The sequence below is a fragment of the Vipera ursinii genome, assembly GCF_947247035.1.
Source record: "Vipera ursinii genome assembly, chromosome: 1".
NCBI classification, from domain to species: domain Eukaryota; kingdom Metazoa; phylum Chordata; class Lepidosauria; order Squamata; family Viperidae; genus Vipera; species Vipera ursinii.
In genome coordinates, this window is record NC_139512.1 from 106,648,680 (window position 1) to 106,670,633 (window position 21,954).

A 21,954-nucleotide genomic window follows, 5' to 3' on the forward strand; every position below is an offset into this window, starting at 1 on the left:
ATGTCTGATCTAATACGATGGACAGATATCATGCATGAAAGTTTGCTGGCTATACTATTAAGACTTTGTGCCCTGTGATTATTCTTGGATAACTTAGTTCTAATTTTACAAATGTGAGCTAGAAATTGACTTTTTAACAGTTTAAGCCATCATTTGTATTTTATTGATTTCATATAATGAGATGATGAGATATTGCCAATTCTTGTTCACCTGGACAATAGTTTAGTTTGAAATTTATCCTTGTTTTGTTTTTCACAATCACCTTAATATTGATAATACTTATTTCTTGCATGGAAAAGTGCTAAATTGGAATGGCTAAAAGATAGTAATTATTATATTAACAGGAGAAGAGAAGCTATTTGTGTTCACAATTTCATCCAGGAAGCAGAATTGCTTGTCATTGCCAGTCTCTTTATTTTTAAACTTAAATGACAGCGATGACTTGTTGACAAAAAAGTGACACGTGTTAGTATTTTGGTCCTCTTGGTAATAGGTGGTGTCATAATGTATTTCCAGAGTACAGTTCAGAGGTTTATATCCAATGTGCATAGTGCTCAGAAATGAATCTATATAGGTGATTATGGTAGCTCCTAGCCCTTTTCCTTTTAGCAGATTTCAAACCTAATTCCCCTAAAGTATTCTTTTATACCCAGAGGGTAAAAGAGGGTGTGTGTGTGTTAGTTGATAATAAGGAAGTTCTCAAAATAATGTTGCTTTGTTATATTATAACTGAGCACTACAGCAGGTGGAAAGTCTACTTACCACATACTGTCAGGCAAAAGCAATCAGAACCACGGATGAAAAGTCTCAGCAATAGTTTATTGCTAGTCAGCTGTGTTACAAGAAACTCACCAGACCAACTGCACTCCCCTGGCAAAGGCAAGATAAGGCTTCCAAGTATTCTGGGGGAAGTCTGGCCTGTGCCGTTATTGCAGTGCAGTGACTCTAAAATCGGGCCCCTCTTGACCCCCTCCGTTCAGTTAACTGAAGATTTCCTGACACATACATCCTCAGCTGGTTATTTTTAATACTGAACATGTAGAATGAAAAATATAAATAAATATATTTGTAGTCCTCAGAGCTCCTCTTCCCTAACTCATTCCTTGATACTTCTTCCCCTTTTCCACTGGGCTAACCATAAAAGAACCCATAATAAAGTAAAGTCCGTCCTGTCCTGAAATTCTCAGCTTTTATTTGATGTTAAATGGATGGATATTTTTATACTCGTTATGATCTCTTATCACTGCAAAAGTGGGTGGCTTTTGGATCCATTGATCTCAGTTCTGCTTATCTTTCGTAAAGTAGGAATAATAATTTGACAGACATATTATCAAAATGAACAAGTGAAACCTTTTAAAGCTCAAAGTGCTATTATGCATGTTTGAGTGCTTCTACCCTTAAGAACTGCTAGGTATTAGGAACATGTGTAACTGGTATCTATCATTTCAAAGATCTTTTGTTACTCTGGAGTTTTGCTGTGCTACAAAAAAAGAATCCAGATGTGGTTATAATTGGTCAGTGTGCATTGTTTTTATAAGCTGATGCAAGTAAGTCAGGTGCTGGGATGATTTTAGCCTTTTGTTTCAGATGTCCATTTCAGAATGCAGCCTGTTACCTTGAATCAAATTTCTGATTGCTTTTCTTATCTAAAAATGCCCCTATATAAGGATTTTGTCTCCTTATATGGTTTTGATTTGTAAGTGGCAAAATATACTTAGCACTTTACCTCCAAATGATATTTTGCAAAACTGGTATAAAATTATGTCGAGGGAAGGGAAATGCTAATGATTATATTTCTTTCTAATAGTACACTGTGCCACCCATAGAAAGGTATAATTTTTTTCTTGGAGGAACTTGCTGCAGTTGCAAAAATAAATTATTTTGTAGAGAGAGAAAAAAATAAAAGATGTACTAGTCTAATTCCAAAAAGCCAATCTGCAATTTGCTCAACCACTTTTCACAGGCCTATTCATTTTACTGCCTGTGCTATTCAAAAAAGGGTGTCTTGAGAAGTTTCTTGTAAGCTTATACTTCTTCATAACTCTTGAATCTGCAACATGAGATATACAATAGAGGGAGGATTCAGAGCTTCCCTCTTTTGTACTCCCCAGACAACAACAGCAACAGCAACAACGCAACAAACATTGCTCCTCATCCTTTCTGGAAATGTGGTATGATCATTAGGGCTGTCAAGCCTATATTTTCTTTTGTGTTCAACTCTCATGCGCAGTAAACAGTAATTGGGAAAGCACTTCTGAGAAAATTACAGTATTGCCTTTGAATTACACTGAAACTTATTGTCTTTTTTAAAAAACTCTGCCTTGACAACTTGAGAATGTAAATATTCAATAACCTTTTAAATGGGTCTACTACCGGATTCACAAGCTAGGGATCTTTCAGTATGTTCATACCATTAACCAGTTCTTTAGACCATGCCTGTACAACGTAACAGTATCAGATCGATTCCAGTCCCTTCCCTTGAGTATTTCTAGCTTCCTAGAGCATTTCTTTGTATCTATTGCAGTTCATTCTAACCCGCTTTTGGGATCATCTGCGGGCTATAGAAACCCATCAGTGCAATGTCAGATAATGGTGACAAAGAAGGCTAATAGTAAGCTTCCCAGGTACATCTAGTTGGTCGCTTCTCAAAATAGAACACTGGATTAAATCTGTTAGGTATAGCTAGGCTCTCTTGCTTGGAAGTACAGAGAAATGAAGTAGTAAATGACGGTTAATGGAGAAAAATTGCAAATGGATGGAAGTATATTTGTGTTCTTTATTGCAATTGTTACTCTACAAACAACTTCGTATAGATGATGTTAGGTTTATGATTATTAAGGAGGAGTAATCCTGAAAAAGAAAAAGAAAAGTCGGAAAGCAGCCCACAGCATGCCAAAATGCTCCTGGGCAGGTCTTTCCCACTGTGAAAAATGGCCAGGGTGGCGGGGGGGGGAGCGGGAGATCCAAAAGCAACCCCTGAGCCACAGTGTCCCAAAATGTCTCTTTGCAAAGAGCTCCAGGGCAGGGCTGGCTTTGCACTGCAAAAAAAAAAAAAAGGAAAAGGCTGAAGGCATCTTCCCCCCCCTTTTCACAGCGTGAAACAAGCCCCAGCCTAAGGGAGCCCAGAGTAGAGGGTGGTTCTGAGGCTGCTGGCTGCCCCACAAGGTAGGGTACAGGACAGCCAAAAGGGCAGCGATGGCATGGAGGGAGATGGTGGGGGGGAGTTGGAGGCAGTCCCTTATTTTACTGAGGCTTGGGCCTGGGAGGGACCAAGCCCACAATGGCTTGGATTGGAGCTGGTCTTTCACTTAACAATGGCAACAGGGATTGCTGAGATTGTAGTTGCTAACTGATTTGATCACGGGACACCTATCTCTATAATTATATTATTTAGTGACCAAAATTCTGGTCCTAATTGTGGTTGTAAGTCAAGGACTGTCTGTATTTGACTGTCTTTTTCTTTTATGGTACAGTACTTTTTCCACACAGAGATCTGCAGGGAGTGGGAAGATTGGAACAAGTTGTTTTTGCACAACTAGCGGAAAAATTCAGCTGGAGCCCTTCTGTCTATAGAATGCTTTCGTTGAATTGATGTTTCCATGAAGTTAAGCTCAACTTGAAGGCGACTTAACAACAATCCATTATTTTAAATTCTTATACAGTCATGGCCGAAATTGTTGGCACCCCAGAATTTTTTCCAGAAAATCAAGTATTTCTCACAGAAAAGTATTGCAGGAACACATGTTTTGCTATACACAGGTTTATTCCCTTTGTGTGTATTGGAACACAACAAAAAAGGGAGGAAAAAAAGCAAATTGGACATAATGTCAAACAAAACTCCAAAAATGGGCTGGACAAAATTATTGGCACCCTTTCAAAACTGTGGATAAACAAGATTGTTTCAAGCATGTGATGCTTCTTTAAACTCACCTGGGGCAAGTAACAGGTGTGGGCAATATAAAAATCATACCTGAAAGCAGATAAAAAGGAGAGAAGTTCACTTAGTCTTTGCATTGTGTATCTGTGTGTGCCACACTAAGCATGGACAACAGAAAGAGGAGAAGAGAACTGTCTGAGGACTTGAGAACCAAAATTGTGGACAAATATCAACAATCTCAAGGTTACAAGTCCATCTCCAGAGATCTAGATTTGCCTTTGTCCACAGTGCACAACATTATCAAGAAGTTTGCAACCCATGGCACTGTAGCTAATCTCCCTGGTCATGGACGGAAGAGAAAAATTGATGAAAGGTTGCAACGCAGGATAGTCCGGATGGTGGATAAGCAGCCCCAAACAAGTTCCAAAGGAATGCAAGCTGTCCTGCAGGCTCAGGGAGCATCAGTGTCAGCGCGAACTATCCGTCGACATTTAAATGAAATGAAACGCTATGGCAGGAGACCCAGAAGGACCCCACTGCTGACACAGAGAAATAAAAAAGCAAGATTACAGTTTGCCAAAGTGTACTTGAGTAAGCCAAAATCCTTCTGGGAAAACATCTTGTGGACAGATGAGTCCAAGATAGAGCTTTTTGGTAAAGCACATCATTCTACTGTTTACCGAAAATGAAATGGGGCCTACAAAGAAAAGAACACAGTACCTACAGTGAAATATGGTGGAGGTTCAATGATGTTTTGGGGTTGTTTTGCTGCCTCTGGCACTGGGTGCCTTGAATGTGTGCAAGGCATCATGAAATCTGAGGATTACCAAAGGATTTTGGGTCGCACTGTAGAGCCCAGTGTCAGAAAGCTGGGTTTGCGTCCGAGATCTTGGGTCTTCCAGCAGGACAATGACCCCAAACATACGTCAAAAAGCACCCAGAAATGGATGGCAAGAAAGCGCTGGAGAGTTCTGAAGTGGCCAGCAATGAGTCCAGATCTGAATCCCATAGAACACCTGTGGAGAGATCTTAAAATTGCTGTTGGGAAAAGATGCCCTTCCAATAAGAGAGACCTGGAGCAGTTTGCAAAGGAAGAGTGGTCCAAAATTCCAGGTGAGAGGTGTAAGAAGCTTATTGATGGTTATAGGAAGCGACTGATTTCAGTTATTTTTTCCAAAGGGTGTGCAACTAAATATTCAGTTAAGGATGCCAATAATTTTGTCCGGCCCATTTTTGGAGTTTTGTTTGACAGTATGTCCAATTTGCTTTTTTTCCTCCCTTTTTTTGTTGTGTTCCAATACACACAAAGGGAATAAACCTGTGTATAGCCAAACATGTGTTCCTGCAATACTTTTCTGTGAGAAATACTTGATTTTCTGGAAAAATTTCTGAGGTGCCAACAATTTCGGCCATGACTGTATGCCAATACTCTGCTGGAGGAATATGTGGCATGTAATACTGCATTTTAAATAGCTGCTGGCTATTTAAAGGAGACTTTGCCAATATCCATTGTTTTAAATTCTTTAAATGGCAATACCTTATTAAAAGAATATGTAATACTGCATTCTTAATAGCCGCTTCTGCTTTCATTCAGGGCAAAGGATGTAGCCACTCCTCTTTTTCCTTAAAGCAGGCTCTGTGAGGTAGGTTGCTAAGAGAGAATGAGCAAAAGTAACCAAGTCAGCTTCTGCTACTGACAGTGGACTTAGAACCTGATCTCTCTGCTCCTTGTCCAACATGTTAACTACTACACCAATTTACCTTTTTGCTTAGAGACTCCTTGAAATAGAGGGTTTTAGGCCACATTATTAAAATATTAGTCCTTTGAGTCCTAAATGTCTTCTTTTATTTCAGATTGCTTTAAAGTAGGTGTCTTAATCACTTGGCCTAGAAACTGGGCGACTGTGAGTTCTAGACCCAGTTTAGGCATGAAAACCAGCTGGGTGACTTTGGCCAGTCACTCTTTCTCAGCCCAACCCACCTCACAGGTTTGCTGTTGTGGAAAACGTGGAGGAAGAACTAATATTGGATATGTTCCACTACTTTGAATTATTTGTAAAAATGATTAAGGCAGTTAAAAATGAATAAATAAACTTATTAGAAATTAACTACTTTACTTTTAATCATCCCTGTTATAAAAAGATTATTAAGGCTAATTTAAGTTGCAGATTTCAGATCTCCTTGCATTTTAGTTCTTCAGGTTCCAGACATCCTTGCATTTGTAACCTGAGTTCTTCATTTGTGTATGTGTGTGGACCATAACATAACTTGCATCTTAAAGCCAGTTTTTTTATTTCAATGTCTTAACAATCTTACCTCCATATTAGAATGAGTTCCTATAAATATCAACTACTATGCAGAGAGTTATCAGCTGAATAATTGAGCCAGAGTGGTGGTGTCTTTAAGGTGTTAGGTGCTGGTGAGACCCAAATTCAAATTCACCCTCAGCTGTGGAACTCACTGGTTTGAGATGAGAGATTCACTCTTTTTCAGCACAATTTATTTCATGGTGATAGATACATATGCAATGCTGTGTGTGTGTGTGTGTGTGTGTGTGTAAATGTATATGTATATAGCATTTGCTTTTTAAACTCCTGGGTGTGTATGTACGTCTGTGTATGTACTGAAAGAGAGAGAGTGTGTGTATTTGATGCTATGGAAAAAAAGGAAGAAGGAACATTGTGTATGCTACTTTAAACTTGCGATCAAAAGGTTGGATATAAATTTAACATTATTTTATCTATTATCTTAAAAAGCATGCTGATTAATTAATAGATTGAGAAATGTTAGAATAATTCTCATAATTTTATATTTACACTTAGGCAGGTTTCAAAGTAAGGAAAATAATCCAGAATGAGAAATGCATCTCCTTCACTTTTCTTATTCTAGAAAAGCACTAACTACCATAAAGTTAGTTGCACTAAGAAGGCAGCTTCCCATGTTTCTGGCATTGCAGTCTGTGATTGGCTTCAACAGTTGGATTCAGAAATCACCACTATTGTTCAAAATAGTGTGCATCTAATTACTGTGTCATTTTTGTATTTATAGCCCATCTTATCTGTAAGTTCAAGGTAACCCATGTGAGGGTCTTCCCAGTTTTTTTTCCATAACAAAAATCTGTCAGATGAATTGAATCAAGAGAGAACTCAAAAAACCTACCAGTGACCTTGGTTCATTACCTATGTAGGTAACATTATCAGTGTAAGGAAGTAAACAGCTTGCCGGCTGTTGTATACTATATAGTGGCTTGCCTTGCCAGTCTTGGTGGGATGTGGTGGGATGTCTTGTCGATGACTCATTGATTAGGGAATTGTTTCCCCCATGATTGTTTATCTGCTGCAGTTTCCTGCTTTTCTGGATGTTGGCTGTGGGAGAGGTTGTATTTTAACTTGTTTGCTTTCTTCCTAAGTTTTTGATTGTATCCTTTAAATAGTGTGCAAAGGGAGTTTATCTCTATGTATCTACTGACGGGTACGGTAATTTTTTTTAATGCCAAGCTTCCAGGAATTCCCTAGCACTTTTAAATTTGGGTTGTTCTAAATGTTAACAGTTTTGCAGTTGAAACGGGTTGAGTCTGTCCATGATTTGCAAGACTGAGTTATTGTAATGTTGTGTAATGTATTCAGTTTAGGTTTGTATGATTCTAAATATCTCTGGGCAATTCACAATATAACAAACAATAAAATACAATATGAATCGAATGCAATGCAGTAATATAGTGCAGTACAGTACAATACAATACAATACACCGAGTGCCAGTTGGTGCTCATTAATGCAGTCTGCCAGTCTTCTACCTGTTTCTCCTCCTAAGTGCTACAGCAATGGCACTTAAACTTACATACCTCTTCATAGTGCTTTAGAGCCATCTCTGAACAGTTTCTGAGTCAGCATATTGTCCCCCCCCCCAACAATCTGGATCCTCATTTTACCCACCTTGGAAGGATGGAAGGCTGAATCAACCTTGAGCCGGTGAGACTTGAACTTTGGTTACTGAGTTCTTTTGGTATGCTAAACATATGGGGGGTGGATTTTGTGCTACAGTGATACTGAATAGTAGTATTTTTTTTAATTATCTCAGATGTTTTTGTAAGTTTCAATAATTCTGTTTTGGTGGTTTAGGTAGTTAGGCATTTAGATGAAGTTGCTTAGGTATCCATTGTGTTGGAAAGTTTGTATAGGTGGTCTGTCACCCCTTTTTGGCATTACAGTAGATTACTTATGCCAGTTTGAATAATGTTCTTTTCCATCCCCACTTGTTTATTGCTTTGTTAGTGAAGCACTTGGATAGTGAGAGTTGTTTTCCAATGAACTTTGGTTCCTAATTTGCCATTGTTTCCTCTGTTGATGAAAATATCCAGGAAAAGTACTATGGCATTGTTTTCTTCTTTCTTAAATTTTATTCCTTTAAAGTTATTGTCTCGTAAACAATGGTGATTAACAGTTATATCATGTGGTAAGGTGGAGTTTTTCGAAAGCTATATCTGTAGTTACATTTGATAAACATGGTTCCTAAATGATAGAGGCTATTGGAGTCTGTAGAGTCTATCGCTAGGTGAAACACTAGGCTTTAGGGAATACGGAAATTCACCCGTCCTTTCTTTCCATAGTCTTGGGGCAGAATGTTTTCTAGTCTGTTTTTTTCATAAAGAGGTGGGCTTTTTTCTACCATCTTAGCAAATTAGGCATGCTATAATGACTCCAAGGTTTATTGAGAATTATGCTGTAATACTAAGTATATAAAACTACCTTCTCTTTTTTAATGCAGAACAGCTGAGGCTTGTAATTTCATTAAAAATCTGACTTTATTGAAAATATAAAAATAATGCTTAGCAGTGGTAATTTGTCTTTAGGGCAGTATAGCAAATCAGTAATGGAACTATAGCTTAAATCAAACACGAAACTAATTATATTTCATCTACTTTCTTTAAAATATTAATATAAAGCAACAGGTAACAGTGTTTGTGCATAGTTCAGAGGATGAGGGGCATTTAAGAAAGAGGGTACATAGAAGATAGATAGATAGATAGATAGATAGATAGATAGATAGATAGATAGATGGATGGATGGATGGATGGATGGATAGATAGATAGATAGATAGATAGATAGATAGATAGATAGATAGATAGATAGATAGATAGATAGATAGATATTTCACCAGTATTCTTGTTTCTTTGATATAAGTATTCAATAATTTGTTATGACTTGGTTTTTAATGCTTGGAATATAGTATTCATACTGTTGTGCAGAAGTTCTAAACTTTGTACTACTATGCCCCCCTAAAGCAATAAATAATGTTCTTTGAACATCCCTGAACTGAACAAATGATTTCATTAGTTGGACAAGAAATAAATATACCTCTTAGATGTAATAATTGTTTTTTAATCTCTGTTGGTAGCTTTGAAAAGTACCAGGCTAATCAGGCTTTCTAAAATTGTTCGATTCTCCCTGTTAATTGCTTGTGGAAGGGTCCTAATCTCCAGCTTGAGAAATCTTCTTGTAGAATTTTATAATACATTAAAAGTTAACTTATTTGCCCTTGTTTGATTCTATCTGTATATAGTACAATCAGACTCATGTTAAATTGTTAAAGCATTTTTCTTTAACAGAACAAAAGTGCCAAGGTAATAGTTAAAATGCACCAAAGCAATGAACACTTTGAAATGTGGGGGTTACTGTAAAATATTTCATTTGTTGATTGAGTTAGACTTAGGTATGTGTGGAAGTTGTAAGCGTCTTTATCTTTACTCCTCCTTCATTGAAAAGTATGCTGACATGATATGTAGAATTATCTCTACTGCTACTTAAGAATTGTCTCTTTTGTGGATATAAATGAGAGCTGAAACTGCTTAGTATTCATTTATTTTCTTGGCAATCATACAAATATGTTTTTGATTTTCCTGTCTAGCCAACAGGTCTGGAATTCCCAAGTAGTTTCCCATCCAACTACTCAACACAGGCTTTGAATTTAGGGAAGGTGGTGTAAGTGCTGTTACCTACAGAGGCAGTGTCTCATACAAATTGATTAAAAGAAAAGATTGCATTGTTTGCAGTTTGCACTGAAGGATACCAATAGTTCAACTTAATCCAAATTGAACATTTTCGAATGACAACTAAGTTACAAACTCTACAATATTCAATTGTAAACTTTTTGTAATCTAATGTAAATTACTCAGAAGTAGTATTTCCTCTTGGCTGGAGAAATGTAACAGTTGATGAAATGTTAGTGATCCTATGTAACAGTTAAACTAGGGAATACAGTTATTCTTCAGGCAAGTTGCTAAATAAAGTTAATTTAGGTTCTTTAAGTCAGCGCAACATGAATAAAACAGCCTTTTACAATATTACCAACTGTATCTGCTCCGCGTAATACAACGAGAGCCAGCATGTTTTGCTTTTTGCTCAGGGCTGACATAAAGTGCTTCAGCAAGTATTCAGACCTCCTTCGCTTTTGTCAATTTTGTTCTGCTGCAGCCTGATTCTACAATTGTTGAAATTCATTTTTTTCTCATTAATCTACACTCAGTACCCCATAATGACAAAGTGAAAACAGCATTTTAGAAATGGCTGTAAATTTATTAAAAAGAAAAAAAAACCTGAAATAACACCAGATGTCCATTTAGCAAGTAGCAAGCACTTTCAGGCAGAGTAAAAGGCAAACGGCATTTTTCAAATCCTGGAATTAGGAGAAAAATAGCCCTTTCTCTTTATCTTGCTAAATCCTTGCTTCTTACAGCATTTTGATATACCGGTAGGTTTAAACACAATTCTTGCACAGAGGTGTGTTAATAGGACAATACAACCAAAGCAGGGGAAATCATTAAAACAGTGACAGAGGCAATATCTGATAAGCTTTAATAGCCAGGAGGTTGACCTATTAAAGGTCTTGAGTGTAAATAGGAAGAATTTCAGATTGTATGCTTGAGCTTCATTTGAGAGATATAACTTATTCAGTTATATGCAGTGGGGAAATCTAATAAGACTGGGGATGCATTAAGAAATTGGAAAACTGATACCACTGCAGATGTCAAGGATATGTGTGATCTATCTGTTTTGGGAAAGGCATCACAGGATGCAGCAATGTGTGTTATTATTGTATGGTAGAAATCTGTGAGATATCTTCTACTGTTTGTATCACACTAGTGAATTCATTGGTAAATCAGTGACTACAGGTAGCCCTTGACCTAGAACCATAATGGAGCCTGCCCATTACGGCCGTATATCATGACAGTTGTTAAGCAAGATTGCCTCGTTTAATGACTCCCACCTCCTGCTCTCCCTGCTGTGGTCATTAAATGGAGCACAGGGTGCCTAAGGGATGGGAGAGGCCCTGGGAGACCTAGCACAGGTCCAGGCCTGCCTACCGTAGTCCTCTCTCACTTCTTGAGACATCTTATGCCTGCCCCTCAGGGTCCTCAGAGCCCTTGGGCTGCTTCCTTCCCACTTCTGCAGGCCTCCCCCCCCCACACACACACAGAGAGAGGTTCTTGAAGGCTTTCCCCTCTTTTGGTTGCCTTCAGGGCTTGGGCCTAGTGCCCATCACACACACTTTTTCAAAATCTCCAAATGGTCCTTAAGTGACCAGTTATAATTCAAGGACTAAGTGTACTGATATATATCTATATCTCTATCTGTATCTCTATCTATTTCTATCTATCATCTATCTATCTATCTATCTATCTATCTATCTATATCCTATCTATCTATCTATCTATCTATCTATCTATCTATCTATCTATCTATCTATGTTTTCTGAGGTTTTCGCGGGTGTTTGTATGTGGATCTTTGGTCATTTGGGTTTTTCCCCACGTAGAATTGTATTCTACGCGGGGAAAATTCTACGCGGGAAAAAACCCGAATGACCAAAGATCCATCTGTATATATATATATATACTGTATATATATATATACAGTATATATATACTCCTGTATATATATATATACTGTATATATATACTCCTGGACCAAATCAACAGAGACCTCCTCACACTTCACCTCAAACTCAGCAACAAGATCCACCCCACACTTTGGGACAAATTCAAACAAATCGCCGTCTGGAGAGCTGAAACAGAGACTGCCTACAAAACAGACACACACACCAATAAACTCCGAAGACTAAAGGAACGCCAGAAACAAACCCCTCCTCTCCCACAGCAACACATGAAACAAACTGTGCACAACATCTCAGATAGGATTCTCACCAAAGCCGAAACCAACGTCCTGTCTAAAGGATTTAATTTTGCAGTCGCTCCCAAACACATTCCCACGGAAACCATTATATGCGGAGTCGAATCCAGCCTGACCAAAATTAACCCTGATGACGCCAACAAAATCAGACTCGAAGTTACCAACATCCTCTGCACCAGCAAACCACCCAAAAGCAACTTACCCAAAGAGGAACAGACAGCACTACTTAACCTAAAAAATGACACCAGCATAATCATTCTGCCAGCAGACAAAGGCAACGCCACGGTGGTAATGAACTCATCTGACTACCATACCAAATTATCCAACCTACTCCGAGACTCCACATACAAACTCCTCAAGACAGATCCCACCACCTACCTGGAAAAAACCACAAAATCAAAAATAAAAGCCACACCCATCAGTGAAGAGATCCAGAAAACAATCATTCCCAGAGAAAAATCATCCAGATGTCCTAAGCTCTATGGTCTGCCCAAGATACACAAAGAAGGAACCCCACTCAGACCCATAGTCAGCTCCATAGGCTCACCTCTACAAAATCTAGCCAAATTTCTTGCCAAACAACTACAGCCTTATGCAGATTCCATCACCTCACACGTACAAAACTCATTCCAATTCATAGAGATCATAAGAAAACTAAACTTACAGCCCTGTGACCTACTTGTGAGCTTCGATGTTGTATCCCTCTTCACCCAAGTGCCAATCAAAGAAGCCTTGACAGCTATCCTAAATAAATACAACCCCCCAAAACACATCCTAGATCTGACCAACCACTGCCTATCTAACACATACTTCATCTACAATGGACAAAGATACAAACAAATGGAAGGAGCACCCATGGGATCACCCCTCTCACCTGTCATCGCAAACCTCTACATGGAACACTTTGAAACCCTCGCTCTAGAAAAATCCAACCACAAACCCAAACTCTGGCTCAGATATGTAGATGACACCTTCGTAATCTGGCCACATGGCAAAGAAAAACTGGATGACTTCCTCATACACCTCAATAGCCTACACCCCAAAATACAATTCACCATGGAAACAGAAGCTAACAATCAACTTCCCTTCCTTGATGTCTTAGTCTACAAGAAATCCAACGGCTCCCTAGGACACACTATCTACCATAAAAAAACACACACAAACCGCTATCTGAACGCACTCTCACACCACCACCCAGCACAGATCAACTCCGTAGCCAAGACACTCATCTCCAGAACCAAACACCTAGCTGACGAACAACACCTAAAAACCGAACTACACACTCTCACTAATGTACTAACAGCCAATGGATTCCAAAGAAACACGATTACCAACTTAATCCGAAGAGAGACACCCACAAAAACCCAAGACAGAGAACAAGAAAATGGCAAAGCCCTCCTCCCATACTTAAAAGGGACCACAGACAGAATCAGCAAGGTCCTCCAAAAACACAACATCAAAACAGCATTCTACACAGACAGAAAAATATCCACCATCCTAAGAAACCCCAAGGACATAATTGGGTTAGAAAACCAAGGAGTATACGAAATCCCATGCACCACCTGCCCCACCACATACATCGGACAGACCAACAGAAGAATAAGTGCACGCATTGAAGAGCACAAAAACTCACTCAGAAAGGGAGAACAAACTTCATCCCTGGTCCAACACTTTGAAGCCACGGGACATGAAATTGATTTTAAAAAAACCAAAACTATCGCCAAAATTGAACATTTTAACAACAGAATAATCAGAGAAGCCATTGAGATAGAAAAACGCCCCCACAGCATGAATAAACGAGATGATACCTCTCGTCTACCAGCCATTTGGAAACCCGCCTTGATTGACAGACGAGGCCCAACCACCAAGAATGATACCAGACCCAAACTCATGATAACATCACATGACATCACCACCACACAACCATTCAAAAAGCAAATCCGAACCCACAACGATAAAGACACACAACCACAAAACAGAAACCTAACTACAGCTGCAACATCAGCCACTTTAAACCCCTCCAAACCACACAATAAGCAAATTGACACCCACTATAAAAACATGGCACCACCACAAACACGAAGCCGAACAAAAGCAGCACAACTCACCAGCTCAGGTCTGGAGCTGGCAGCTGAGACCAGCCCATCCACTCAGAACAACCCCCCCACCCAATCAGAACACACTCACCATTCAAAACACACTCCCACCCAATCAGAACACACTTGGTCCCCTACCCAATCAGAGCACACCTCCACAGAACACACCCCCTCTGGCAGTTTAAAAAAGAGGAACAAACAGCCACATGCTTCTCCCAGAAGAAGGAAGCTAAAGCCTGATGATGACGGATGGGATTCCGTCGAAACGTTGCGCCTACACCTTTAGTTCTACGCGGGGAAAAACCCGAAAAACCAAGGATCCATATATATATATATATATATATATATATATATATATATATATATATATATATATATATATATATATATATATATATATATATATATATTAGTTTTCATCAGTCAGCCATACCCTTCTGAGATTCGAACCTGGGCTGATTGCACATTAGGCAGTGTTATTTACCTCTTGAGCCACAGGATCTCTCTCGCTTTGTTAGCTTCTGCAAGGGGAGATATGTGTCAAATACTTTGTTAACTATTTAGATTACCTTGCTAGGCCCCAAACATGGGGCAAATCTTTATTTCCTGTTTTCAGCCTATCTTGAAGGCCATCGAACAGGCAGTAGTCACACCGGACAGCTCATATATTTGTGTAAATTACTAACAAAGAATTAAGGGAGACTGAGATGCATTTCAAACTTATTAGTTTTCATCAGTCAGCCATACCCTTCTGAGATTCGAACCTGGGCTGATTGCACATTAGGCAGTTGTTTTTACCTCTTGCACGCGCACACACACACACACACACACACACACACACACACACACACACAAGGTAAAGGTTCCCCCGCACATGCGTGCTACTTGTTTCTGACTCTAGGGGTGGGTGCTCATCTCCATTTCAAAGCCGAAGAGCCAGCACTTGTCCGAGGACGTCTCTGTGGTCATGTGGCCGGCATGACTAGACGCCAAAGGCGCACAGAACACTTATCTTCCCACCGTATTTTTCTACTTGCATTTTTACGTGCTTTCGAACTGCTAGGTTGGCAGAAGCTGGGACGAGTAACAGGTGCTCACTCTGTTACGCGGCACTCGGGATTTGACCTGCCAAACTGCCAACCTTCTGATCGACAAGCTCAGCGTCCTAACTCACTGAGCCACCGCATCCCTACATACATACATAAATACATACATACTTTTCTTGGCTTGCATACTTTGTACTTTAATTTTTAAAAGTTATTTTTTTAAAAAATTAAAGTTTTTTCCAAAAAAAATGTAAAGGTCAAGGATGCATTAAAACAGGGGTGTCAAACTGCCGACCCACGGGCCAGACGCATCATGAAGAAACCGCGCCCACCCCATTGCTGGCAATGGCAAAAAAGCTCTGATACATTATGTGATATCACGTGACGTCGTGAGTTTGACATGTCTGCATTAAAACAATAATGAAAAAGCAGATAGAGCAATTCAAGGGTAGTATTATCCCTTTGAGTCCCTAGGTCAGAAAACACACACCACAGGAATACTACTTTATTGTTTCAAGACATAGTAATGGAATCTTAAAAGTCTGCCAAAGTGTTCTTCTATCCTTCTAATACAAATAGATTCAGGGTGGGATTATTAGGGTCTCTTTCTCCCATTATCTCCTTTCCCAGAACTAAGTTATCTGGTTTGCTTTCTTTAACAACTCTTGCATTCCTTTTCCAATACTATATCTGCATGTAAACAAACAAGAAGGAAGAAAAATATTGGAGGCAGGCATGTCATTTTCTAAAATTCAAGATAACTCTGTGTCAAAAAAGGGATAAGGAGAAGAGACTTTCATTCTTAAAGTTACAGTACAAAAATTGACTGTAACAAAATATAATACAATAAAAGACTCAGATGTATAAACTTTAAAGTGGCTCAGTAACATAAAACAAGCATGTGTATTTTGTGTATGGATTCTACACACTGCATCCCTAAGTTCAAGAAAGCTTTTCTATTAAAGGACTTAAAAATCACTGCTTCATACTGGGATTTCTGTCTTATTTTTTTATGATATTCAAAAGGTGAAGGCTTTGTGAACTATAGATTTAAATTTAAGTCAAACATACAAAATACATGAGAGAGAGGAGTGAACAAAGGTATTAATTGATCATCTTCTCTTTTCTACTTGTGTGCATATCTATAATATGGTCAGAATTGGAATATTGTTTATTGCTGGTGATTACAAAATCAATACAGATAGTCCTCCACCTACAGCAGTTCATTTAGTGATTGTTCAAAATTACAGCAACTCTGAAAAAAGTGACTTATTACCATTTTTCACACTTATGACTGTTGCAGCATCCCCATAGTCTTTATGACAGTTGCAATGTCCCAGGGTCATGTGGTCATCTTTTGCAACCCTATGATAAGCAAAGTTAATGGGGGGAAGCCAGATATAATTACAGTGATTCACTTAACAACTGTGGCAAGAAAGGTTGTAAAATGGGGCCAAACTTACTTAACAAATATCTCACTTAGCAATGGAAATTTTCGGCTCAGTTGTAGTCGTAAGTCAAGGACTACCTGTATGGAACATGGAGATGGAAGATGCTAATCAAATAAATTGTATTCTAAATAATAGAAACTAGAGTATACTTACTCTGCTTTACTTAATGGTAAATAGCAAAGTTTTGATAGAGCCCTATCAAATTGTGTATGGTGTAGATAAATAATATTAGAACCTGGGGACAGAAACAACAGAAAATAGTAAGTACTTCACATTGCATAAAGTTTAGGGATCTAATATAATAATTGCACTAATATGGACTGATTTAAAAAAGGGAAGACAGGAATGTCATTGTTGACTATACTTTGCCTCCAATATTAGATGCTGAATAACATAAATGGAATTGCTGAGGTCTTTTCCACTTATATCCTGCTCGGGTCTCCTTAGGCATTTGGCTGCTAGCATGTATGTTACTAAAAATATTCAAGATCAACAGAAGGACACTAATATTCCAAAATGCACCCAAACTGTTTTTTTAACAGAATATGCAATTTATGAAATATTTGTATAACTGACTTTTTTCTTGTGAATTAGAAATGAAGCAAGATAGTAGAGTAGTAATTATTAATGCTTCAGTATATTAGTAGATACAGTTGAAATGCAAGAATACAAAGTAAGAAAAAAGGCTATGTTAAGCACTGACTTTAGTTAACTTCATAATTCAAAGAAGGGTGGGAACAGTTGTTACTAGTAGGACCTACTTTGGCCATTATCCCCAACTCTTTAGTTGTTCATTACTTTCAGGTAAGAAAATCTTAATGGATTAAATTCTTTGTTGGACCTCCAAACATTAATCAGCAAAGGTTTAATTACATTGTTTTTCTTAAGTCAGTGAGCCTTGAATTTCATTGGGTTAAGTAAGTTCATATAATCTTATGTCTTGATAACTTATGACTAACATATATAATGTTATATTTCTTAGTTCCCATATAACTAGATATTTCAAAATATTTCACATTTTTACTGTTTTTAATTAATACCACTAAATATCAACTGTACTGCTCAAAATTTAGAAGTTCCATTAAAAACAGATACAATGGCTGGAGGTCAAAATATATTTTAAAGTAGATTAACTAAAATTAGAAGTGATGTAAAGCTGATTTTGAAGTAAAAATAGAGGTCTGAAACATTATAGGTTATGATAGGTTCTTTCTGTAGCTTCTATAGATAGCTTTTCAATGTGTTTTTTTTTCTTTCGGTGATTTAATTTCTGGCGTTTAATTTCTAGTGTACATATCACATTGGGATAGTAAAATATTTTTCCCACTTGGGTATCTAGGAATTAGTTAAAGTGCTCAAATGAATATTAAGTATTTACTCGTAAGTAAGGTGTTTATAGTATATTGAGTTATAGTCCAAAGCTGAACAATATTTTATGTAAAGAATATTTAAATATCTTGCTTTTCTAGCATTTTTGTGCACTAGAGGGCAGCATTCACTAAATCCATTATTCAGCTATAGGTATAGAAAAATCTTAGAAGTTGGTCTAATATCAAAACATCGTCACGTTTACATAACTTTTTAAAATATCTTAAAAGCATAAAATAGTTGTTTTCATAAGTAACTCTGTCACTTTTAGCACCAAGTTTCTTCAGCATGCAACAATATTATATAAAAGCTATTGAAGTCAGGAATCAGGATTTTTAAAGCAATATTTTTGCAGGGTTTTTTTTTGCAATTTTATATGTCCTCCACAAGATGGAGTCTATTTTCTATTTTGAAAAAAAGTTGTTTAGGTCTTTTAGAACTTCAGCAACAAAAAATGTGTAGGTGTAATGGAGAAATGAGCACTTTATAGATCCCAAACGGTCTCCCATCACCCTTATGATATAATTACTAGGAATCTGTCTTGATTTTGTGAGACTTTATGAAAGACATATATGCATACAAAGCCGATACTAACAAAAATAATATAGTACTGTGCAGGTATAGTATAGGACAATATTTCCATATTTGGACCAATATCTTGAATTATACCATAATAAGGTGAAATGGGTAACAATGCTGAAATTCAGTAGTATGACCTCAACTCATTTTGTTGGGGCTGGGTGTCTTTTGGGGATCTCCTATTGATGTGAGAGCTTCATCAGATATTTTCATGTGGTCCTACAGAATGTCAAATGTCATAGTTGCCATTTTTTCATCTCTGATGTAATACTTTTTCTTATCACCAAAATGACTGGTTTCATGTAGTGTTTAACCATGGCTTGTTCTAATCGTATTTGATTAATAATGCCTGGCCGTAAAATATAGCTTATATATCACCATGACTGTATTCACATAATCATTAAACCAAAATGAAAGACACCTTATTATGGCATAATTTTTAAGATATTGATCCAACTATGCAAATATTGTCTTGTACTATACCTGCACAGTACTATTGTTATTTTTTTTAGTATCAGCTTTTAATGGATATATATCTTTAATAAAGTCTCACACAACCAAGTGTGATTCCTGGTAACGATATCATTTGCTGTTACTGTAGTGACATGTCTTATTTTCATAATCACTATATGGAAAGGCCGACTATTGTCTTTGTCAGGATGTCTGTTTCTATTCTATTCCAGTCCTGGAATTTCCTGGTGAATTCCTCTCCAAGTATTAACCAGATCTGATCCAGCTTGGTTCTTCTGAGTTTAGCCAAAGTCAGGTGTTTCCACTTGGTATGATATGTGTCTAGTAAGTTAGAATATTCCTATTTGTGAAGGTAGTAAGTTATATGAGTTTGAGAAAGCCTGTTAAACTTGCCATCCTAAATTACAAAGGCCATTTGTAATTAATAGTTTTAGTTGAAGGGACCTTAAAATATGCTTAGCCCTCTTGAATAAATAAATTGTTTTTGTTCAACAAAAAGGAAATATGAGCATGTATAGCATGGGATCTTGAGTTTATTCAAAATTGAGAAGAGGTGGAATTGCCAGAGCCAATTTTCAAAATTAAAGGACATTCTGGAACGCAGAAAATTGCACTCTAAGTTCTGCAGTACTAGGAACTCATCTGTGTTGAAGATGGTATTATAGAAGAACTGCATAAAACTGCAGTTGTCAGGAACTTTACTAGAACTAGTGAACTAAAGTTTATGGATTTTTTAGTCAGCTAAAAATGTATTTCTTACTTTTTTTCCTTTATGGAAGAACCTGCTTTTTCCCCAAACATTTGGTCCTAATTAGTAGATGACATTTTACTTGCATGATATTTACATTTTTGTAAATAATGTACTATAAATACATTATTTATAATAGACATTAGACATTTAAGAAATCTAACTGCATCATGTAGTGAATATAGCCATTAACTCAGTCCTTTTATTATGTATATTATTGATAATCTTGTGAATGACTGCTTTATAAAATAAAGTGAGTACTTGAATATTTATTAGGTCTCTAAGAGTTTGGGCCACTGTTGACCAAGGTCTTATAAATGTTGCTTTTAATTATCATTTAAATCAGTTTTGCTATAAGGAGCAGGCTTGTCCCGGAGAGATTAGAATTTGTCCTATTTGAACAGAAGATACTCCTGTATGTGCATAAGGTGCCACTAAATTTCATGTTATCACTTTAGCTGCTCTAAAGGGATATTCCTACTGCACATCTCACACCATTTCTGAATGCCTGCCCTCCTCCATGTTATTAACCTGTGGCATATTTCCTCTTATATTTTAATCATAGATTCTAGATTATGAAGTAACAAAAAAAATAGACATTCCAGATGGGATTCCTAGTCAATATAACTGGTTCCATATGTAAGCGGAGTTTAAGTGGGGCTGATCGGGCAGTAGGACATTTGCTTGATCATGAGAAGGCAGAACTTGAAACAGTTTTGTTATAAGAACCTAAAGCATATAATGTTAAGCCCTGAACTTCTAGGAAATGGAGAATCTTTCCTTTAATTTTTTTTTTAAATATCCTTTTATGAGCAAAATCCAGATTTAATCCTGTTAAAAGAAGCTCCATTGAAATAATCGTGTGTTGATTCAGCACTGTTAGTTTATTAATGATTCGTTAAGTTCCTTCTTCTGAAAATGCAGTTGCAATTGCAAATATAATAGGCTTATGCCTCATTAGGTTCGTTCTGTTTATGCATCCTTTTTATCAATAATTTAATGATGGAATTCTGTTTTACCGGAATACCCAGTTGTAATGATTTAATTCTGATTATGATCTCATATCGCTTTCAACCAAATAAAAATAGCAGTTCTTGTTATGATTACATACATACATGCATCAATATTCAAGTACAAATATGCATCCACAAATATACATACATATTTGGTTGATTTGCCCAGATAAACATAATAAAATACTAACAGGTTCTTAGAAACCTCTGACTAAGTTCTGTCATAGTACATTTCTGTTATCTGTGCCATTTTGGAATTTAGATTATCCAGACAGGGTTTACAGAATTCACACACACACACACACACACACACACACACACACACACACACACACTTTTTTTCATGCCAAGCTTTGAGAAATCCCTCAAGGCTTTGTTAAAAAAATGCTTTCCCACTTTTAAATTCACTTTGTTATAAACATTTTCTGGGTGACTTTTTATAAAATCTATTTTATCCTATTAAGAAAAACTTTGTATGTTCAACTTGGAGAGTGAAGGAATTTCAGTGGAGGAGGCAGTGAGTGGGAGGCATATTTTAGAAAGGTTTCTGGAGAGCTCTGTTAGTTATGTTGTTGCTGAGACCCATATATCAGTGTCTGGCAGATACAAGAAGAATGTCAGGACAGTCTAAATGATAGAGGGTATTTTGGAGAGTTAAAGAGCAAGTTGTCTGGGAGAGACTGTTTTCTTTGTCGTCAGAACCTGATTGGTTTATTTTAACAAGTTTTGGTATGAAGAATTAAAATGGCAATCCTGAAACTGCAGTTTTCTGTCTTCCTGGGGATAATCATTTGTAAACAACTAAATGCAGACTAACTCTCAAATGAGAAGGGAGTTGATTTCAAACAGGGCAACATAATAAGCAGTTAGCTTCTGGTCCCTTTTTGGTCTTAAGTCCCATTTCCGGCAGAAGTCAACATCAGTGAGGAAGACAACATGTTCTGTATACAACTGTCACACCACTGAGCTTTATGTGTCTCTTTTTATATTGGTCGCTTCTTCCAGATCATATTTTTTAAAAATATTTTTACTCAGTTTAGTGTTGAAAACTGAAAATGAGTTAGGTGCGTGCGTGGTGTATGTATAAAATCTCGTTTGTAAAGGGTCTTGCATTTGGCCA

General features: G+C 37.3%; 1 protein-coding gene across 2 annotated transcripts in view; it reads left to right on the forward strand.

Annotated features, from left to right (window-relative positions):
* Window positions 1–21,954, forward strand: part of MOB2 (MOB kinase activator 2) — a gene marked incomplete at its 5' end in the record, with an annotated part of 109,585 nt that overhangs the window by 27,690 nt on the left and 59,941 nt on the right. Inside the window, one exon of one of the 2 annotated variants that reach the window (XM_083348483.1) lies at window positions 7,011–7,060. The exons of the other annotated variant lie outside the window; for it this stretch is intronic. Coding sequence (XP_083204609.1) covers window positions 7,059–7,060 — 2 coding nt within the window. Of the gene's footprint in view, window positions 1–7,010; window positions 7,061–21,954 lie in introns of those variants that run through there. 2 annotated transcript variants of the gene reach the window in all.